The 17,488-nt window shown below is 50.6% G+C and overlaps 1 protein-coding gene across 1 annotated transcript in view; it reads right to left on the reverse strand.

Annotated features, from left to right (window-relative positions):
* Positions 1-17,488, reverse strand: part of NMNAT2 (nicotinamide nucleotide adenylyltransferase 2) — a 173,482-nt gene that overhangs the window by 30,455 nt on the left and 125,539 nt on the right. Inside the window, exons 2-7 of the mRNA XM_017524509.2 lie at positions 16,514-16,602; positions 15,636-15,703; positions 12,350-12,428; positions 8,867-8,993; positions 6,609-6,689; positions 5,878-5,922 (exon numbers count right to left, since the gene is read on the reverse strand). Coding sequence (XP_017379998.1) covers positions 5,878-5,922; positions 6,609-6,689; positions 8,867-8,993; positions 12,350-12,428; positions 15,636-15,703; positions 16,514-16,602 — 489 coding nt within the window. The remainder of the gene's footprint in view (positions 1-5,877; positions 5,923-6,608; positions 6,690-8,866; positions 8,994-12,349; positions 12,429-15,635; positions 15,704-16,513; positions 16,603-17,488) is intronic.

Consider the following 17,488-nt stretch of genomic DNA (forward strand, 5'->3'; position numbering starts at 1 on the left):
AGTTTGCAAAGGGAGTAAGTGGAGGCCTGGGTAGCATTAGACTCTCAGCCTTCTTCCCCTAGTGCATACATAACTCTTGCACCTTTGGGGCTGTGGGGCCAGGTTCTCCCAGCTGACCCTGCCCCAGGGCGTGTGCAGTGCAGAAACCCCTGTTCCCCTTTCCCTCAGGCTCATTTCCACAGCACCCTCATCCCCTGCGGGAGGAATTACTCATGCAAGAAGAGAAGGTCATAGAGGGTGACCAAGGGCTCTGGCTTTCCCAGGACAGGGATCTTTCAGGGCTAAGCCAGGACGGTTCGTTATTGTAACGGCAGCTGAGCCAGCGGCGCGCCTTGTCTAAGGTCTGAGGTCCTCTTGCTTGCTCTCTGTCAAGCTCGAACGTCAACGGAGTTTGGATTCTCTGCTACTGTGCATTGTCTGGAGTTTGTCTCCCTGACATGGTAGGGGGTGTGAGGGGACATGGAGTGTACCTGGAGGTAGCTGAGTATATCAAATGTGTCACATGGCCACTGTCCCCAGCAAAGGGCTTGAGAGCAAGGCTGAGGCCCCTCACGGTGCCCGTACTTTTCCCGGCACCCAGACGCACTTCCTGCTTGTCCGTGGTTTTTCTTCCCTCATTAAGCCCACGCAGAATTATCCCAATGAGGCCCACTGTTGTTTAAAACAGGCAGCAAGTGGACTCACTTAATAAACTGAGCAGTGGGGAACAGCGTCCTCACCCAGGAGGTGGCTCAGGGTGGAGCATAGCGAGGCTCCAGCCATCCCGGCCCTCCCAGCAAGAGGCCGAGGCTGGCGGGCGTGTCGTCTGAAACAGCAAGGCAGCCCTGCACTGAGGTCACCACCAGCTTTCCACGGACAGCTGCCAGCACAGGCCCTGCCTGCCCGAGGCCAAGGCCAGAGATGAGAGAAGCTGCGGGCGGCCCTGCCTGCCTAAGACCCTGAGGAGGACTTTCAGGTGGGAAGCAGTCCCGTGCTGTGAAGTGAGTTTCTAGGTGGGACTCCTGAAGCAGGGGGGAGGCTGCTGGGCCAAGGGTGGGCAATGCCAGCATCTCATGGTCCCTGGGACACGGCAGCCCTCTCACCTCAGGGAGCCCCACTGAGGGCTGGGATGGTGACTATGAAATATTCCTGCAGCCTGTCCCCTCTCCTCTCCATCAGACCTTAGTCTAATGATCTGTTTGTGTGCAGGGGTTTTGCTTTATCTTGACAGCCCCAGGGTCTGGCAGAGTCACTGGACATCCTGCAGGCTGCCTTCAGGGCAATCTGGGATGGCTGTGCTGCCTATCGGGGACTCTGCTCTTGCAGCATGGGGTCACTGGGGAAAATGTTGGCCTGAGTCAGTGGCGCCTCTGCGTTGCGCCATGGGACTTCTGACCTAACTCCCCAGCGGTGGAGAGGAAGTGCGCTTGCTATGTCTGACAGGAGCCAGGCTGGGCTTATTTCTGGAAGCCACTTGGGCTTCTAGGTCAGTTTTCTGTTGAAAGGGCACGTCTCTGTAATTCTGGCTACCTAAAAGTCCAGTTAGATCAAGCTTGTCCACCCGTGGCTTGTAGGCCACATACAGTCCAGGGTGGCTCTGAATGCAGCCTAAAATAAATTAGTAAACTTATTTATTTATTTATTTTTGGAGACAGAGTCTTGCTCTGTCACCCAGGCTAGAGTGCAGTGGTGTAATCTTGGCTCACTGCAACCTTTGCCTCCCAGGTTTAAGCAATTCTCTTGCCTCAGCCTCCTGAGTAACTGGGATTATAGGCGTGCACCACCACACCTGGCTAATTTTTGTACTTTTAGTAGAGACGGGGTTTCACCAAGCTGGCCAGGCTGGTCTCAAACTCCTGACCTCAAGTGATCCACCCACCATGGCCTCCCAAAGTGCTGGGATTATAGGTATGAGCCACCATATCTGGCTTGTAAACTTTTCTTAAAACATTATGAGGTTATTTTGGTGATTTTTTTTTTTTTTTTTGAGACAGAATCTCGCTCTATAGCCAGGCTGGAGTGCAGTGGCCCGATCTCAGCTCACTGCAACCTCCACCTCCCAGGTTCAGTCAGTTCTCCTGCCTCAGCCTCCCAAGTAGCTGGGACTACAGGCATGCGCCACCACACTCAGCTAATTTTTGTATTTTAGTAGAGATGGGGTTTCACTGTGTTGGCCAGGATGGTCTTGATCTCTTGCTACGTGACCCACCCACCTTGGCCTCCCAAAATGCTGGGATTACAGGTGTGAGCCACTGCTCCTGGCTTTTATTTTTATTTTTAGCTCATCAGCTATTGTCAGTGTTAGTGTATTTTATGTGTGGCCCAAGATAATTCTTCTTCCAGTGTCACCCAGGGAAGCCAAAAGATTGGACAGTCCTGTATTAGATGGTCACATCAGTAAGGCATGTGCTGGCCCTCAGCTTTCCCTGTATCAGTGGTTCTCAGCTGAGGGCAATTTTGCAGTTGCCAAGGGACATTGGCAATATCTGGACACTTTTGGGTGTTAGGACTGGAGAGGAAGGGCGGCATGCTACTGGCATCTAGTGGGTAGAGGCTAGGAGCACTGCTAGACATCCTACAATGCACAGGAATGCGCCCCCCACCCCCAACACAGAATTATCTGTTCCCGAATGTCAATTAGTGCCAAGGTTAAAAATCCCTGCTTACAGCCATGAAAACGAATCTCTTTCCTATTCCCAAGCCAGGGTCGCAGTATCCCAACCAAATATAATAGCACTTTTCTTTTTTAAGCCAAAGCGCAGAGAGTTCCAGAGTGGGATCTCTGTCACCTTTTCTTGCAGGACCAGCGCGAACATTTAAGTCACAGACAAGCAGTCCCAGCCAGGCTTGGGATCCCACGTGTGGCCGCTGGAGGGCAGCAGTGACTTCTCCCAGTTTGTGTCTGAGACTAGGGCAAGTTTCCAACCCACCAGCCTGTGGCCTGGGGCAGCCCGGGAGGAGCAGTTAGCCTTTAGAAGCATGTAAATAGGGTCAACAGATGCTAATGGAGCTAGGAGAAAACTGCTTTTCCTCATTTAGTGTGCAAGGAAATATCAAAGAGGGGAACATGTGAGCCCCAGGGCCTCACACAGCGCAGGAATGAAGAGTCGGGAGGCAGAGTAGCTCCCTTCCAGCTTCTCTGGGCCAGCCTCCTTCCCCAGGTCACCCTGATCCAGGGCCACGAGCCGGAATGCAGCTCTCTGTCCACACTCCTCTCCCAGGAATCCCGGCTATGTGAAGCCCTGGCCCCGCAGCCCATCCCAGTTTCCACTGCACCCAGCAACCACCTGGAACAATGCCAGGACCTGAATCCAATCTGACAGCTGTGGCTGCTGAGCTCTGCTTTCTCGGAACCCAAGTGTTCTCCATTCTCACCCCTCACTGTCCCTTCTCTGTCACATGCAGGTGGACCCTCCCTCTCAGTGAGCACAGGGGATGTGGAGGGAGACAGGCAGAGCCTGGGGAGGCCAGAGGTGAGAGGTTACTCCCCAGCTGCATTTTCCATCCCTGGCGCCTGGCTCACCATAACTCCAAACTGCTACAGAGCAAGAAGAGTAAGCAGAGACCCCTGCCCCTCCAGAGGGAGCGGTGAGCTAGTGGAAGTGACCACAGCAGTGCTCTGTGCAGCACTGATCATCAGTGTCCTCTCTGGGAGGGGACTCCTCGAGTCAGGGTGGGGAGAGCCTGATCTACCCACCTGGGTGCTGGAAAGCCAAGCAAGGCTACGGCTGAAGCTTGCCATAATGGAAAGAGAAATGCACATGGAATACAATGAGAAGTCCTAAGGCTGCTCTGAGCTCACTACGTGGGAAGGCGGCAGGTCTTGGCCAGGCTGGAACTGCAGGGAAGTGGAGTGCAGGAGCTTTCAGCCTAGCCCGGCACCTTCACTCCCATCCTTGCCTGATGGGCATTCTGGGGCTGCAGAACCTACAGCCAAATGCTCCTGCCTGTTTTGGGGACCAACCAGGAAGGCGGGTGCTCCTTCCTGTGGTCTTCAGAGACTGACATGCTGGTCAGTAAAGGATATTAAAATAGGCCAGGTATGGTGGCTTATGCCTGTAATCCCAGCACTTTGGGAGGCCGAGGCGGGTTGATCATGAGGTCAAGAGATCGAGACCATCCTGGCCAACATGGTGAAACCCCGTCTCTACTAAAAAATACAAAAATTAGCTGGGCACGGTGTTGCACGCCTGTAGTCCCAGCTACATGGGAGGCTGAGGCAGGAGAATTGCTTGAACCTGGGAGGCAGAATTGTAGTGAGACGAGATCGGGCCACTGCACTCCAGCCTGGTGACAGAGCAAGACTGTCTCAAAAAAAAAAAAAAAAAAAANAAAAAAAAAAAAAAAAAAAAAAAAAAAAAAAAAAAAAAAAAAAAAAAAAAAAAAAAAAAAAAAAAAAATATATATATATATATATATATATATTAAAATATAGTAAAATAATTAGGAAGTGAGGGATTTTAAATATTCCTTTTGTTTTTAATTTTTTAATTTTAAGATAATATAACTTAATTTTTATTAATGGCTATATTTAAAACTGGTTCACACAATTCCTGAAAACTGGCCAGGTGCATGGCTCACACCTGTAATCTCAGCACTTTGGGAGGCTAAGGCAGGTGGATCACTTGAGGTCAGGAGTTGGAGACCAACATGGAGAAACCCTGTCTCTACTAGAAACACAAAATTAGCCAGGCGTGGTGGTGCATGCCTGTAATCCCAGTTACTCAGGAGGCTGAGGCAGGAGAATCGCTCGAACCCAGGAGGTGGAAGTTGCAGTGGGCTGAGATTGTGCCATTGCACTCCAGCCTGGGCAACAAGAGCAAAACTCCATCTAAAAAGAAAAAAAGAAAAAAAATCCTGAAGACTTTACAAATGGTTGTAGGAAACCAACTGAGCTGATTGAGGGACACCACTGCACCTCAGATGAGAGGATAAGACCCATAGAAGCCCCTTGAAATGACATCGCATCTGCTGGGTCTGCAGGAAGAACCAGGTGCTCAGGACAACCCCTGTCTCTCAGGATCGCAGCGGGAGCCCTAACTTCCAGACCTTGGACAGGAAAGTACCAGGAGCATATGGTTGGAGGATCTTTTCAGCTGGATATTTAAGATTGAGGGTGTGGACACCAGGCTGCCTCACCCTAGAGCTCCAGGCATTCCTGATGTCACTGACCCTTCTTGTCCCCTGGTACCTGTGCCAGCCCCAGCTCTATTCTGATGTCTCCCTGTCCTTTCCCCAGCTTCAGACACATGTGTCTCCCACTTGCCTCTCTTACCCATTCTGAAACCCTGGGAAGATTTCAGTGTTCCTGTCTGCTTCTCAGCTTGCTTGTAGGGGTCATCAACTCCTTCCCACCCTGACAGCTGTGTAAGCACCCTCCACTGGCTCAGGCCCGCCCTGGCCTGCTCTGGTATTGGGTTTGGCAGGCAGCCGTCACACAGACAGTGGAGTGCCTTAGCTCTGCCCAAGGCTGCGAAGGAGGTGTGGAGGCGGCTTTCAGTCCCCTCTCTACTTCACCGTCTTTAAGCACTGAATGAGAAGAAGGTGGGGGGCGGGGGCTCTTTTGCCTCATTTGTGTGCAGTGTATGTGCTCAAAAGAAGGGTCTCTCCAGCTGGTACCAAAGCTCAACTTTCGTGTCTTTTACAAAAGGGAGGGGAGGGTCTGAAGGAAAAATCACCCCAGTCCTGTCCCTTGGGAGCTGGCCGGAGTCCAGTTAGGAGATATTAAAGGGAGCTAACTATGAATGCAATCTTAGCCTGGAAGCCATCCCTCTTCCGAGAGGAGACCCTGCTGCAAAACACCCCCCAGGCTTTCAAGCCTCTCTGCTCCCCATGTTTCCTGCCATGAAGGCAGTGGCTCCAAACGTCCCATTTCCCCACGTTCACAGTCCCACTCACCGATCTCTTCATACCGCATCACCGTGCCCAGATTGGCATTCTCATCTAAGGAGGAAAGAAGGAAGGAAGGGCGTTAGGGAACCGGCTTCCTGGTCCCCAACACTCAATCTGTCCGAGGGCCTCAGCAGGAGTTATTGGGATGGGGTGGGTGAGGGCAAGTAGGGGGGTGATGTGCCACCCTGCACAGGTGACACCCAAGGAGACTGAATGGGGAGCACAGTCAGTCGTAAAATGAACAGGAAGCTCTTCTCCTGCTCCAGGAGCGGCACTTCACATGGCTGGGACTTTCAGAATGAGGCAGCCTGGCTGGGGAGCCAGTGACGAACACGCACACTCATGCTGAGTGCTTTCTGTTTCTTCCCCAAGATCTTGGGAGGGAGGCTGGCCACAAGAGCAACAACCTTACAACCTAGCGAGATGGCTTTTGGAGTCACAAGATGTGGCCGGCTCACTCTAGGGACTCCCTGGTTTAAAGAACAAGTACACTGGGGGTGCAGAACTTTTTCACATGGTGGAATGTGGCAAGGGCCTACAGGAAGATGGGAAAGACTGAGCCTTCGATGTCTGTGCAACACCTGTATGGGGGAACACAGTGTGCACACATGTGTGCACACACACAGTCACGGGGATTTGAGGTGAGGGGAATATGCTTGAGGCTCTTTGCCGAAGGAATGAAGGGAGGAGAGACAGAAAAGAGACAGGACTGGGAATCAAGGTCCTTGGTTCCTCACCTACGAAGGTGAAACGCTCCACCGGCGGGCGGACACAGCAGATCCGGCTGAGGCTTTCTCCCACCTTCCCCAAGATCTTGGCTATGGAAGAGAGCAAGTCAGACAGGGACAGAGGGAGAGAACCACTCACAACTGGCACTCATGTCGGCCCGGCATTGGGGCCGCTGTAAACATCAGGGTGCGTGGAGAGGGCAGGGGTGGGAGAAGGAGGCAGCAGGAAGGTAGAGAGAGAGAACAGAAATATGACAGCACAAGTTCCTTCTTCTCACTCACAGTCTGAGGCACACACATTGTGAGCCCTTGACTGGAAGCCATTTTCTGGTTATGTTTATTTCATTGTTGAAAACTTAGAAAACATAAAAGAGGGAAATATATAAAGAGGAAAACTTAAAGCACCCATAATTCCAACCCAAGAGATAACTACTGCTAACCTGTTGGTATATTATTTATTTTCTTTCACGTTTTAAATGTGTATTATGCTGGCATGTCTACGTAAATTGGATCAGATTTTCTAATTAAAGGGCATATAGGCTACTGCCTTCTTTCATTTTCTATATCATGAGCATTTCTTCCCCAGGTTTGTCCCAAGCCTATCCTTAGCTACTCCTCCCTCTGGACAGTTACACCCACATCCAAGGAGACTCAGCAAAGTACATGCTTGGAACCATTTCTGCTGGGCTAAGGCGTTCCTTCCCACGCAGATGGTCTTTAGAATCATTAGACATCTTATTTGGCTGAGAGGGTTCTGGTTTTCAATTCTCCCTCTAGGCTCTAATCCAGAAAATTTTTCTGAGCCCTCAACATGGAGCTGTATGCAAACTGTGAAATTCTGACTCTTCTTTGTGAATTACCCTGTTTATAACAGACCAATAATATAATAGCTTATGGTCTCTAGGCTTGAAGAGTAATATCAGAATCTGTTTCTTGGAGTTGGCTTGGAAGAAAATTTTAGAGCATGGACCTTGGAGCCTGACAGTATTGAATATGAATTCCAGCTCTGCTGCTTTTGAGCTGTGTGACAAATCGGCCAATCACTTTTCTTCTCTGAATCTGTTTTCTATTTGAAATGGGAACATAATGTCTGTATCACAGTATTACTGCATTAAATAAGAACGCAGATAAAGCACGAGCATCGTTTGGGCATATAGTCCTAGGTTTGGGGTATGTGCTGGTGCTCTGTCACTGGATTATTGGTGGCTAACAGTGTGGGGATTCTGGGTGCAGACTGCCTGGGTGTGACTCACGGCCTGCTTCTTCCTCACTGTGTGACCTTGGGCAAGATCCTCAACCTCCCTAGAAGAGGCAGAGAAAAATGTTCCATTTTGTGTATTTAATTCCCAGTTAGGGCAATTATTTCTTAAAATTTATGGGTTTTTTTGTTTTTTTGTTTTTTTGAGACAGAGTCTTGCTCTGTCGCCCAGGCTGGAGCAGTGGTACAATCTCAGCTCACTGCAATCTCTACCTCCTGGGTTCACGCGATTCTCCTGTCTCAGCCTCTTGAGTAGCTGGGACTATAGGCACACACCACACACCTGGCTAATTTTTTTTTTTTTTTTTTTTTTAATTTTAGCAGTGACGGGATTTCACGATGTCGGCCAGGATAGTCTCAATCTCCTGACCTTGTGATCTGCCCACCTCGGCCTCCCAAAGTGCTGGGATTACAGGCATGAGCCGCCACGCCTGGCCTAAAATTTGTGTATTTTTTGCGACAGGGTCTCACTCTGTCTCCCAGGCTGGAGTGCAGTGGCACAATCCCCCACTCCCTGTGACCTCTACTTCCTGGACTCCAGAGATCCTCCCACCTCAGCCTTCTGAGTATCTGGGACTACAGGTGTGAGCCACCATGCCCAGTTAATTTTTGTTATTGTTATTATTTGGTAGAGGTGGGATTTCGTCATGTTGCCCAGGCTGGTCTCAAACTCCTAGGCGTAAGCCACCCACCCACCTCAGCCTTCCAAAGTGCTGGGATTACAGGCATGAGCCACCAGGCCGGGCTCTATGTTTATATTTAAATGCAGAAGAGTGCACACCACCACCCGCTTCTCTCTGATTGTGACTGGTTTGCTCTGATGCTTGATACTCAGGGTTCTCGAAGTATTGTCCCTGGACTAGCAGCATCCGCAGCACCTTATTAAAAATACAAGTCCTCTTTCCCAGACCCGCTGAATCAAGTTCTGGGTGGGTCCCATCAATCACTATTTTAACAAGCCCTCCACATGATTCTGAGGTTTGAGACCCACACATCAATGTTTTCCTACCTGCAGTGGGCTTGTTGGTCACGTTGCTGTTCTGGTAAATGGGTTGGGGGGTCTCGTTCTGTGGCTGTCCTATCACAGGCGTCATGGAAGGTGTGTTGACATTGGAGAGGATGCAGCCAGTCACCCTCTAGGGAGAGGGAGAAGAGTGTTGTTAGCCACGTGACTTTGAGAATCATTTCAAAGTTATCTCCAAATGGTCATCTGCTTGTCTATCATGGGGAGGCCACCCAGAGCCAAGGAAGAGCCCTGGGGATGGGTTCCGGACCCAGCTGCATCACGTAGTCACTCGGCTGGCAGGAGACAGAGCAGCTCCATGGGAAAAAGCATGAGATGTGGTATTTATTATAAGGGGTCCTGGGTCCAAATTCGGGCTCTACCTCCTTCTAGCTACGCGACCTTGGCTGGTTACTTCATCGCTCCTGAACCTCGATTCAGGAGTCTAATCATATGGTTGCCTTTTTCAGCTGTGGTAGAATCACACTAGCAAGCATATGCAAAGTGCCTATGGAGTGCCTGACACATGGCAGGAGCTCCGTCGGCAGCAGGCAATGCTGGAACCTTCTGTGTAACATGAATATCTGCCCTCCCTGACTGCTTCTTGGGGCTCAAATGAGATCATGTCTGCAAAAGGGCTCTGTAAGCTTGGGAAAGGTCATACAAACACAAGGCACGATCACCACCTGCGGCCTCTTCAGGCCAGAGCTGTCAGTAACACAGCCAAGCAAGAGGGAGAGCGGTGCCAGGCAGCACAGGGTGCGTTTGTGCTGCAGGAAGTGGGGTGGGTGGGTTCTGAGCATTCTCTTGCCTGCTCAGTGGGAATACACATGCCACAGCCAAACGGAAATTCTGTGTGTATTATCCATTGTTCTGAGTTATCTGCCGGCTACTCCTCACCAGTGCTGCAGAAAGCACAGAGCTGACAAGGCAGCATTCCTCACAGCTGACCCCGAAGTGACCCTGCTGGTCCGAGGGGACAGGGAGAGTAGCTGTTGGGCAACAGAGAAACAAGGACCAACTTCCGATCTGTTCAGCTTCACAAGGGCCGCTGCTTATTCAAGGTTTCTTCGTTCCCAAAAGCCAGCAGCTCGGGTACCCACCACCCACTCCTGCACGCCACCCTTTCTGGATTCAGGTTCTGCTGCCAGGGGACCCCCAGGCCCAAGGCTGAGGTGATGCTCTGGGCACCTCTTCCACAGGCCATCCTGTGGGCAGAACCGCGTGTAAGTCCTCTGAGCCCCAGAAGGGGAGGCATTTGTCTTGTGGGGCAACCTGTCACCTTGGTAAGGCTCCTGATAGGAGAAGGTCACATCCAACCACATCTGGGAGCCAGCTGGGGCTGGCACTATGGGATCTTGACACCTGCTTGGTGGGCTTCTTTGCCCAGCTGTGGCTGGTGGGGCGGAAGGGGTGGTCCGCCTCCATTTAGTATTATTTCACCACCAGAAAAGAAAACACCATATTCCCGTTTCCTGACTGGTCTGGTAGCTAGCTGAGGGGCTTCTTCCTCTTGCTGCCCTGTGGGTCCCATTGGACTTATTCTATCTCAGAGAAGCAGAAAATGGCTGGCTGCTTTCCCTGATCCTGCCTTCATCAGCCCCTATGGGCTCCTGTGTTCTCAGAGGCCTTGACATTGGAGAGTCACCCCGAGTCACCTGTTAAGTCACGCATCTATCTCTGTGGCATGTCTGCTCTTCATGCCAGGGACACCGGCCTCATGCTTCCTAGCAGTTTGAAGGCTGAGAATTCTTTGGAAGCAGCTCCAAGCTCTCACTCCAAGGCAGGGGGCCAGCCATGACCTACATTCTCTGCCAGCCTCTGCCCATCACTGCAACAGCTGGGGCTCCTGGCGGAGCTTCTGTGGCCCAGACTCATACCCTGGGCATGAGTAACACAGGGAGCATTCAGGAAGCCTGGCATTTAGACAGCAAATGACAGCCAGGCTCTCTGGCCAGTATGGCTGTCACTGAGGAATTCCTACAGGGTCCCCATTCCTCCCTTCTGTCATGGAGCCTGAGGCTTCTATGTGACCAGAAAGAGCACAGCTCTGCAGGGACTCCCCAGATGACATGTAGTGTGAGAAATAGACTTGTGTGAAGTCACTGAGTTTTTAGGGATATTTGTCACCACAGCACACCTTTGCCTATCCTGACTGATACACTCTTACAAAGTGAGATGGGGTGTCTTTCATTACTGCTATTGTGGAGACCAGCACAGAGGAGCAAGTCAGTGTGGCCTTGAGTCAGTCTCCTTTGAAGGGGACCAGAGGGCCAGGATGTGTGAGAAGGATTCTGAAAGCCAAATGGGAAGGGAGATCAATTTTCTTCAATTCCAGGGGACAGAAAACAACAGATGGAGACTAGCCGGCTGGTCCTCTCTACCTCACTTGCCCTTGGCTCCCCAGGACAGAGCTCTGAAGCTCCATATCTGTTCAGATAAAGCCTGGCTGTGCAGCTGGTGGAGTGTGGGGTGGTCAGGGGCTGCTCCCCAGGAAGAAGATGGTGACAGGCCCTCTGGCAGCAGGGACACAGATGGGGCAGGGGCTCTCCCTGCAGGAGGACAGTGCCATGTGGACTGCTATCTGGGGCTGGGGAGGGCTCCACTGCAGTCCATGGAGGCAAGCAGAATTTACTGTTTGCTGTCTTGGTCAGGCTTCTCGCCATCGGTGGCATTGCTTTTCGTCCTGTCACTGTGGAGTTGATGGGTTGGCATTGATCTGGGAAGGGTGCTTTCTGCACACTCTGGCCAGTGCTGCTGGCTGGTGTGGAGCCATTCTAACCTGGCAACCAGCCCTAAGGTCTCCACAGCCCAGCCACAGGCTCCAGGCCCCAGTGGGGAATACAGAAGCTCTCACCTATTTGTGCTTACCAAACACTCACTGTGTGTCCTCAGGTATGTGGACTCCTCTCCGCTTCCTTTTACTCACTAATAAATCAGGCATCAGACACTGTCCACCCCTGGGGCTCTTGTGAGGAGGAATGAGTGGTAATGGGGTGCAATGACTGGCAGGTGTGACGTGCCTCAGTCACACAGCCTGTCCTGGAGTAAGGGGGCCAGTGGGGCCCCTGCAGGCAGGCAGGGGGCTCAGCTGCTTGTATCTCCCCTAAGTGCTCCTCTCTTCTCCTGCCTTTCATTGCCTAGTCTCCTCCTCCCTCAATTTCTGAAGTCCTGTCGCTGTGATTTTAATCCCACCTTGAACGTGCTCCCAGCTGATGAAAGCTGACCATCATACCCAGCAGCAACACCCCAAATGGGAGGTCAAGAGAGAGGGTAGACGACAGGGAGCAGCCCCTGGTGCTACTTGGGGTTCCTAATTCATTGTCCTTCATTCCGTTCACAGGCTGGTCTCTTGCAACAGAGAAATAGAGGCTGAAAGCAGGTCAGTAGGCTAGCAGCACCCTCTCCTCTCTCTGCCTGGCTTCTGTGGGTCTAGCCCCTCCCCTGCACCCCGGTGGTCCACACACCCCCAGCCTCAGCCCAACTCACCTTCATGAGGTCCCGGTGGTGTTCCAACACGCTGCAGGTCGTCTGCCAGGTGTCCTGGTAGCACTCCCAAGGGTCCACCCTAACGTCATCAGAGAGAAGTTTCCCTTGGTTTCTGTTCTCATACTCCTTTTTTTTTTTTTTTTTTTTTTTTAAGTCTCCCTCTTGTCCCCCGGGCTGAAGTGCAATGGCACAATCTTGGCTCACTGCAACCTCTGCCTTCTGGGTTCAAATGATTCACCTGCCTCAGCCTCCTGAGTAGCTGGGATTGTAGGCGCCCACCGCCATGCCCAACTAATTTTTGTATTTTTCGTAGGGATGGGGTTTCACCATGTTGCCAGGCTGGTCTTGAACTCCTGACTTCAGGTGATCCACCCACCTTGGCATACCAAAGTGCTGGGATTTCAGGTGAGAGCTGCCGTGCCCAACCCTCATACTCTTTCCTTATTGTTTCCTTCCAAAAATCATAGCTCAGGAAGCTTGGCAGACCTGGCCATACTATGTACTTAGATCTTGAATCAGATAAAACCTGGGTGTGAAGCACTTTTCTGAGCTTCAGTTTCCTCCTCTGTAAAATGAGAGGAGCATGGGATAGGCTTATGAGAAGAGATGCTGGTGCCCTTCGGCTTGGGTTTAATTCTAGCCTCAGCTCTTTGCAATCGTGTGGCTTTGGGAAAGTTATGTGATCTCCCAGTGCCTCATCTTCCCCATCTGTAAAATGGGAATGACAACAGTATACAAGCTTATGGTTTTGTTAGAAAGGCTCAGTACGTTTTATATGCACAATGCTCAGTACAGAGTCTTCCTCTCATTGTTACCTACAAAATAAACCCTCCTTTGGACCCTTGAGGATTGTGAGAAGGATTAACTGAGCCAGGCCTTTGTCAAGTGGTGGCTAAGGTTATCCTTGCCAGGCTGCAAGCCCTCAAGAATCAGCCCTGACTGTCTCCCTGTGCAGTGAGGTGCCTTGTGGATGTGGAGGTGAGGCATGGCTGTCAGATGAGAGGGTGCGGACTCAGTAATGGCCAATCTCTCCAGGATACTGCTTGTAAAGTGAGCAGGGATTCAGCTCCAGACTGAGGCAGCATTGGGGCACTGGGGATTAATTGCCAACATAATGAGCTGCTAAACTGGGATATTTCTCAAACTTTTTTTCTTTCTTTCTTTCTTTTCTTTTCTTAGAGTCTCACTCTGTTGCCCAGGCTGAAGTGCAGTGGCGTGATCTCAGCTCACTGCAACCTCCACCTCCTGGGTTCAAGTGATTCTCCTACTTCAGCCTCCTGAGTAGCTGGAATTACAGGCACATGCCACCATGTCCAGCTAATTTTTGTGTTTTTAGTAGAGAAGGGGTTTCACCACGTTGGCCAGGCTGGTCTCAAACTCCTGACCTCAGGTGATCCACCCACCTCAGCCTCCCAAAATGCTGGGATTACAGGCATGAGCCCCCATGCACAGCCTTCCCAAACATCTTCTTAGCAGTTGTGCATCCCCTTAACCCCACCACCCTATCCCACCACCCCACCACATACACATACCTAAAGTGCCCAGAGATGAGATCCCACTAGCTGAAAACCCTTAGAGAGTCAGCTTGCCATTTGCCTGGAGCCTGTCGGCCCCTAGATCCCTAACCAGGCCCTGTGCCAGGGATGGGCAAACACTTCATCTGGCTGAATGGGCTCCCAGTGTTAGGCACCCTACGCCAGCCAACCCCCACATCTAGAGGCAGCTCTTAGACTCCCTAGCGATCTCAATTCCCAGGATTCTAATTTTTCCAGAGCAGCCCAGGGAAGGTGGCAGGCACTCAGTAGACAGTTGTTGAATGAATGAGAGAATTATTCTGGAATCTTCTAAATACAGCCAAACAGTAACAGTCTCCTGCCCTGTGATTTCCTCACCGGATCCCAGCATCTCCAGAAGATCAACAGTTACAACGTTAAGAGGCCTCGTTTCTAATCCTTTCTTGCCTATGGATGTATGAATGTATCATTGCTCAAGCCCTTTGATTGCTCCGGGTCTTTCTTACCTGAGAAAAAGCAGCTGTCTCTCTCCCTAAGCTTTGTCTTTAAGGGGATGTGAAAGTATATAAAGGGCATGTGCTTCTCACACAAATCACTGCGCACAAATGGCAAGGATCACTGCTGAATTGTTATTGTCGCTTCCCTTCACGGCTCTCATTCCCGCCCACCCCACTCTTCCCGGGCGAACTCTCTGCATCCCTCATTCTGAAGTCAGCAGCCCACCACCTCCCCTCTTTCATGGAAACCTCTAGGTGCTGCTTATTTTTCCATAGCCGGAAATTACAGCACAAATGGCATGCCATTATTTTTTTAAAACATCATCTTCTCATGCAAATTATAACGGTAGGAACTTTGGGGAGCATCATTAGCATAATTAGTGGAAGCTTGCTTTAATTACACTGCAAGCTCAGCAGAGGGGGGTGGAGGTGCCTTCTTAGCACGTCTGGCCAGAAAGGCAGTGAGCAGGAAAGCCACCCACCAGGTGTGATTTCGTGTGGCTGCCATTAAGGGCCACCTGCACCTCTCTCCTGGGGCCAGTGTAGGGCCCTTAGGGAGCCTGAGTTCGGGAATGGGAAATTGCCAAGGCCAGAGAACATTCCCTGAAAGGTAGTGAGGGTTCATGGAAGTTAGCGGGAATGAAAGTGAGAGGCATTTCTGATTTTCTGGTCATGCCTCACCCAAAACCCAGTGATACTTCTAGAAGCTCCAAGAATCACGCCAGGACTCAGAGATGCCAAAGCAGATGAAACATTAAAGCTCCTTCTTTACTTTCTTTTTTTGAGATGAAATCTCACTCTGTCACCCAGGCTGGAAGGCAATGGCACAATCTCGGCTCACTGCAACCTCTGCCCCCTAAGTTCAAGCAATTCTCCTGCCTCAGCCTCCTGGGTAGCTGGGACTACGGGTACCCGCCACCATGCCCGGCTACTTTTTGTATTTTTAGTAGAGATGGGGTTTCACCATATTGGCCAAGCTGGCTCCTTATCTTGTGATCCACCCGCCTCAGCCTCCCAAAGTGCTGGGATTACAGGTGTGAGCCACCGCGCCAAGCTCTTTTTTTACTTTCACGGGCCTCGTAGTTTGGTTCAAAAATCAAGTCATAGGTTGGGATATCCCTGGAGGTCTACTTATTGCCTCCACAAGGCTAATATCTTGCCCCTGCCTCCCCATCCTTTCAGGATCCAAATTGTCACTGGAACTCTTCTTTTTCCCACCCCACTCCCAGTGAGTCTCAGGGGCACCTGCCTCTGGCATTTTCAGGCCGCTCCTACCTGATCCAGTCGGAATTCTGGACAGCCAGCTGACACATGATGAGACGGTGCCGGCTTGACACGAGGCCCTGGGAAGTAACAGAGCAATCGTTAGGAGACTCCCTCCATTCCCCACAATGTCCTTGGGATGCCAGCCCAATCCCACCCATTGTTAAAGTGCAGCCATTTTTTAGTGGTGAGAGGGAATGAGGGATGTGACCCCTTTACTTGTGCGTTTGCCACACAGGCAGGCCTGGCATGGTGGTGGGGAAAGGAAATGCACAAAAGGCGTGTGGTGTATACCACCCCAACGGGGTCGATAGGTGAGCCTCCATTTGTGAAGCAGCACCTGTGTGCCCTGCAGAGACGAGACTTAAATCAGCAAATGTGGCCTTGTCTTATGGCTCAGTCTGGCTGGTTAGGTGTTTCCCCAGAGCCCACCAAGGTGCATCTGTGGGAGAAAGGGGGAATGTCTGGTAGAGCTCCTAGATTTGCCGGGGCATATGGCACAGAGGGCTGGGCAAGGAAATGAATTTTAAATCACATTATAAGAGGCATAGGTCGTTTTCTCCTAAAATCCTGAAAAGACTTGCCCAGTGCAGCTCAACCCATAACCAGCTGCCAACCTGGCATCCACCATACCAAGCCACACCCAGTGGCTGTTCCTGCTTCTCTGTCAGTGAGTCCTGACCCGTCTGTGAGTGGGTCTATGGTCATGAACAGCTGGTCCTTCCAGCGCTGCTTCAGCTAAGATGGGAAGCAGGATGGGCGCATGAACCTGGGCATTTTGTGTTTCCAGGAATCTTAGCAGAGACAGCAGTGGGGCAGTTTTTCTGCCGGGAGCCATCAGGCCACGGAGAAGGAGCTTGAAGGAGGAGAGGGCACAGGAAGGAACCCACCTGTTTTCCATAGGAGTCGTGGACAGGGGAGACAATCCCGCCGATCACAATAAACCTTCCAGTTTTGTGCAGGTAATCCCTGGCTCTTTCTAATTAAGAGAAGAAACCCACACATTAAAAAGAGTCAAGGCATGGATTCAAGGCGATAATTGAAATCAATACGCTCAGCTCTGTAATGCTGAGGTTTATTTCCCAACTCTCTTGCCATTTAAATAGAAAGTGTCAACTTTCAAAGCAAACGTTGGTGATTCAAAAGGTTAAGGAACCAGATTTCAGCCCCCAAAGCAAAAGGATTTAGAATTCAAGGGGATTCATCCTGTTTTAAAGGTTCTCTGTGGGAGGAGACAGCCTAGCTTAGAGGGATTTAAAACAAGCACCTCATTAGCAGCCATTAAAGTTATAGATTGGAATTTACCGCTATTGTCACTTGCAGAAATTACAACGTGGTGTAGTGTTGTTGTTTTTTTAAGTCTCCTTATAATATGAAAGATGTGCTGATTGCCTCATCTAATTATTCAGAAGAGAAAAACCAGCAAAACAAATTTAAAGGGTCTTGTACATAATTACAGAGAATTAGCAATCAACCCAGAAGGCCACCACCTTTGAGTTGGTTGAGACAAAAAATTTGGACAGATAAAAGCCTTTTATCCTTTAGAAGTTATGCAATATTGCTTTTTCAAATTTATCAGACAAGCCCAATTTCATTTTTGTGATAAATTTTGGCAAACTGGGAAGGGGCTGAAAAATCTGGTTCTATATTACTTCCAAAACAGTTCATTTTAAGAATGTCAACAGGGGCCAGACACAGTGGCTCACGCCTGTAATCACAGCACTTTGGGAGGCTGAGGCAGGTGGATCACGAGGTCAGGAGTTCAAGATAAGCCTGGCCAAGATGGTGAAACCTGTCTCTACTAAAAATACAAAAATTAGGGATTTCCAGCTCTCTGGAATCCCCTCCCACATAGTGGGAGCCTT

The sequence above is a fragment of the Cebus imitator genome, unplaced genomic scaffold (assembly GCF_001604975.1).
Source record: "Cebus imitator isolate Cc_AM_T3 unplaced genomic scaffold, Cebus_imitator-1.0 Scaffold33, whole genome shotgun sequence".
In the NCBI taxonomy this organism is placed as follows: Eukaryota; Metazoa; Chordata; class Mammalia; order Primates; family Cebidae; genus Cebus; species Cebus imitator.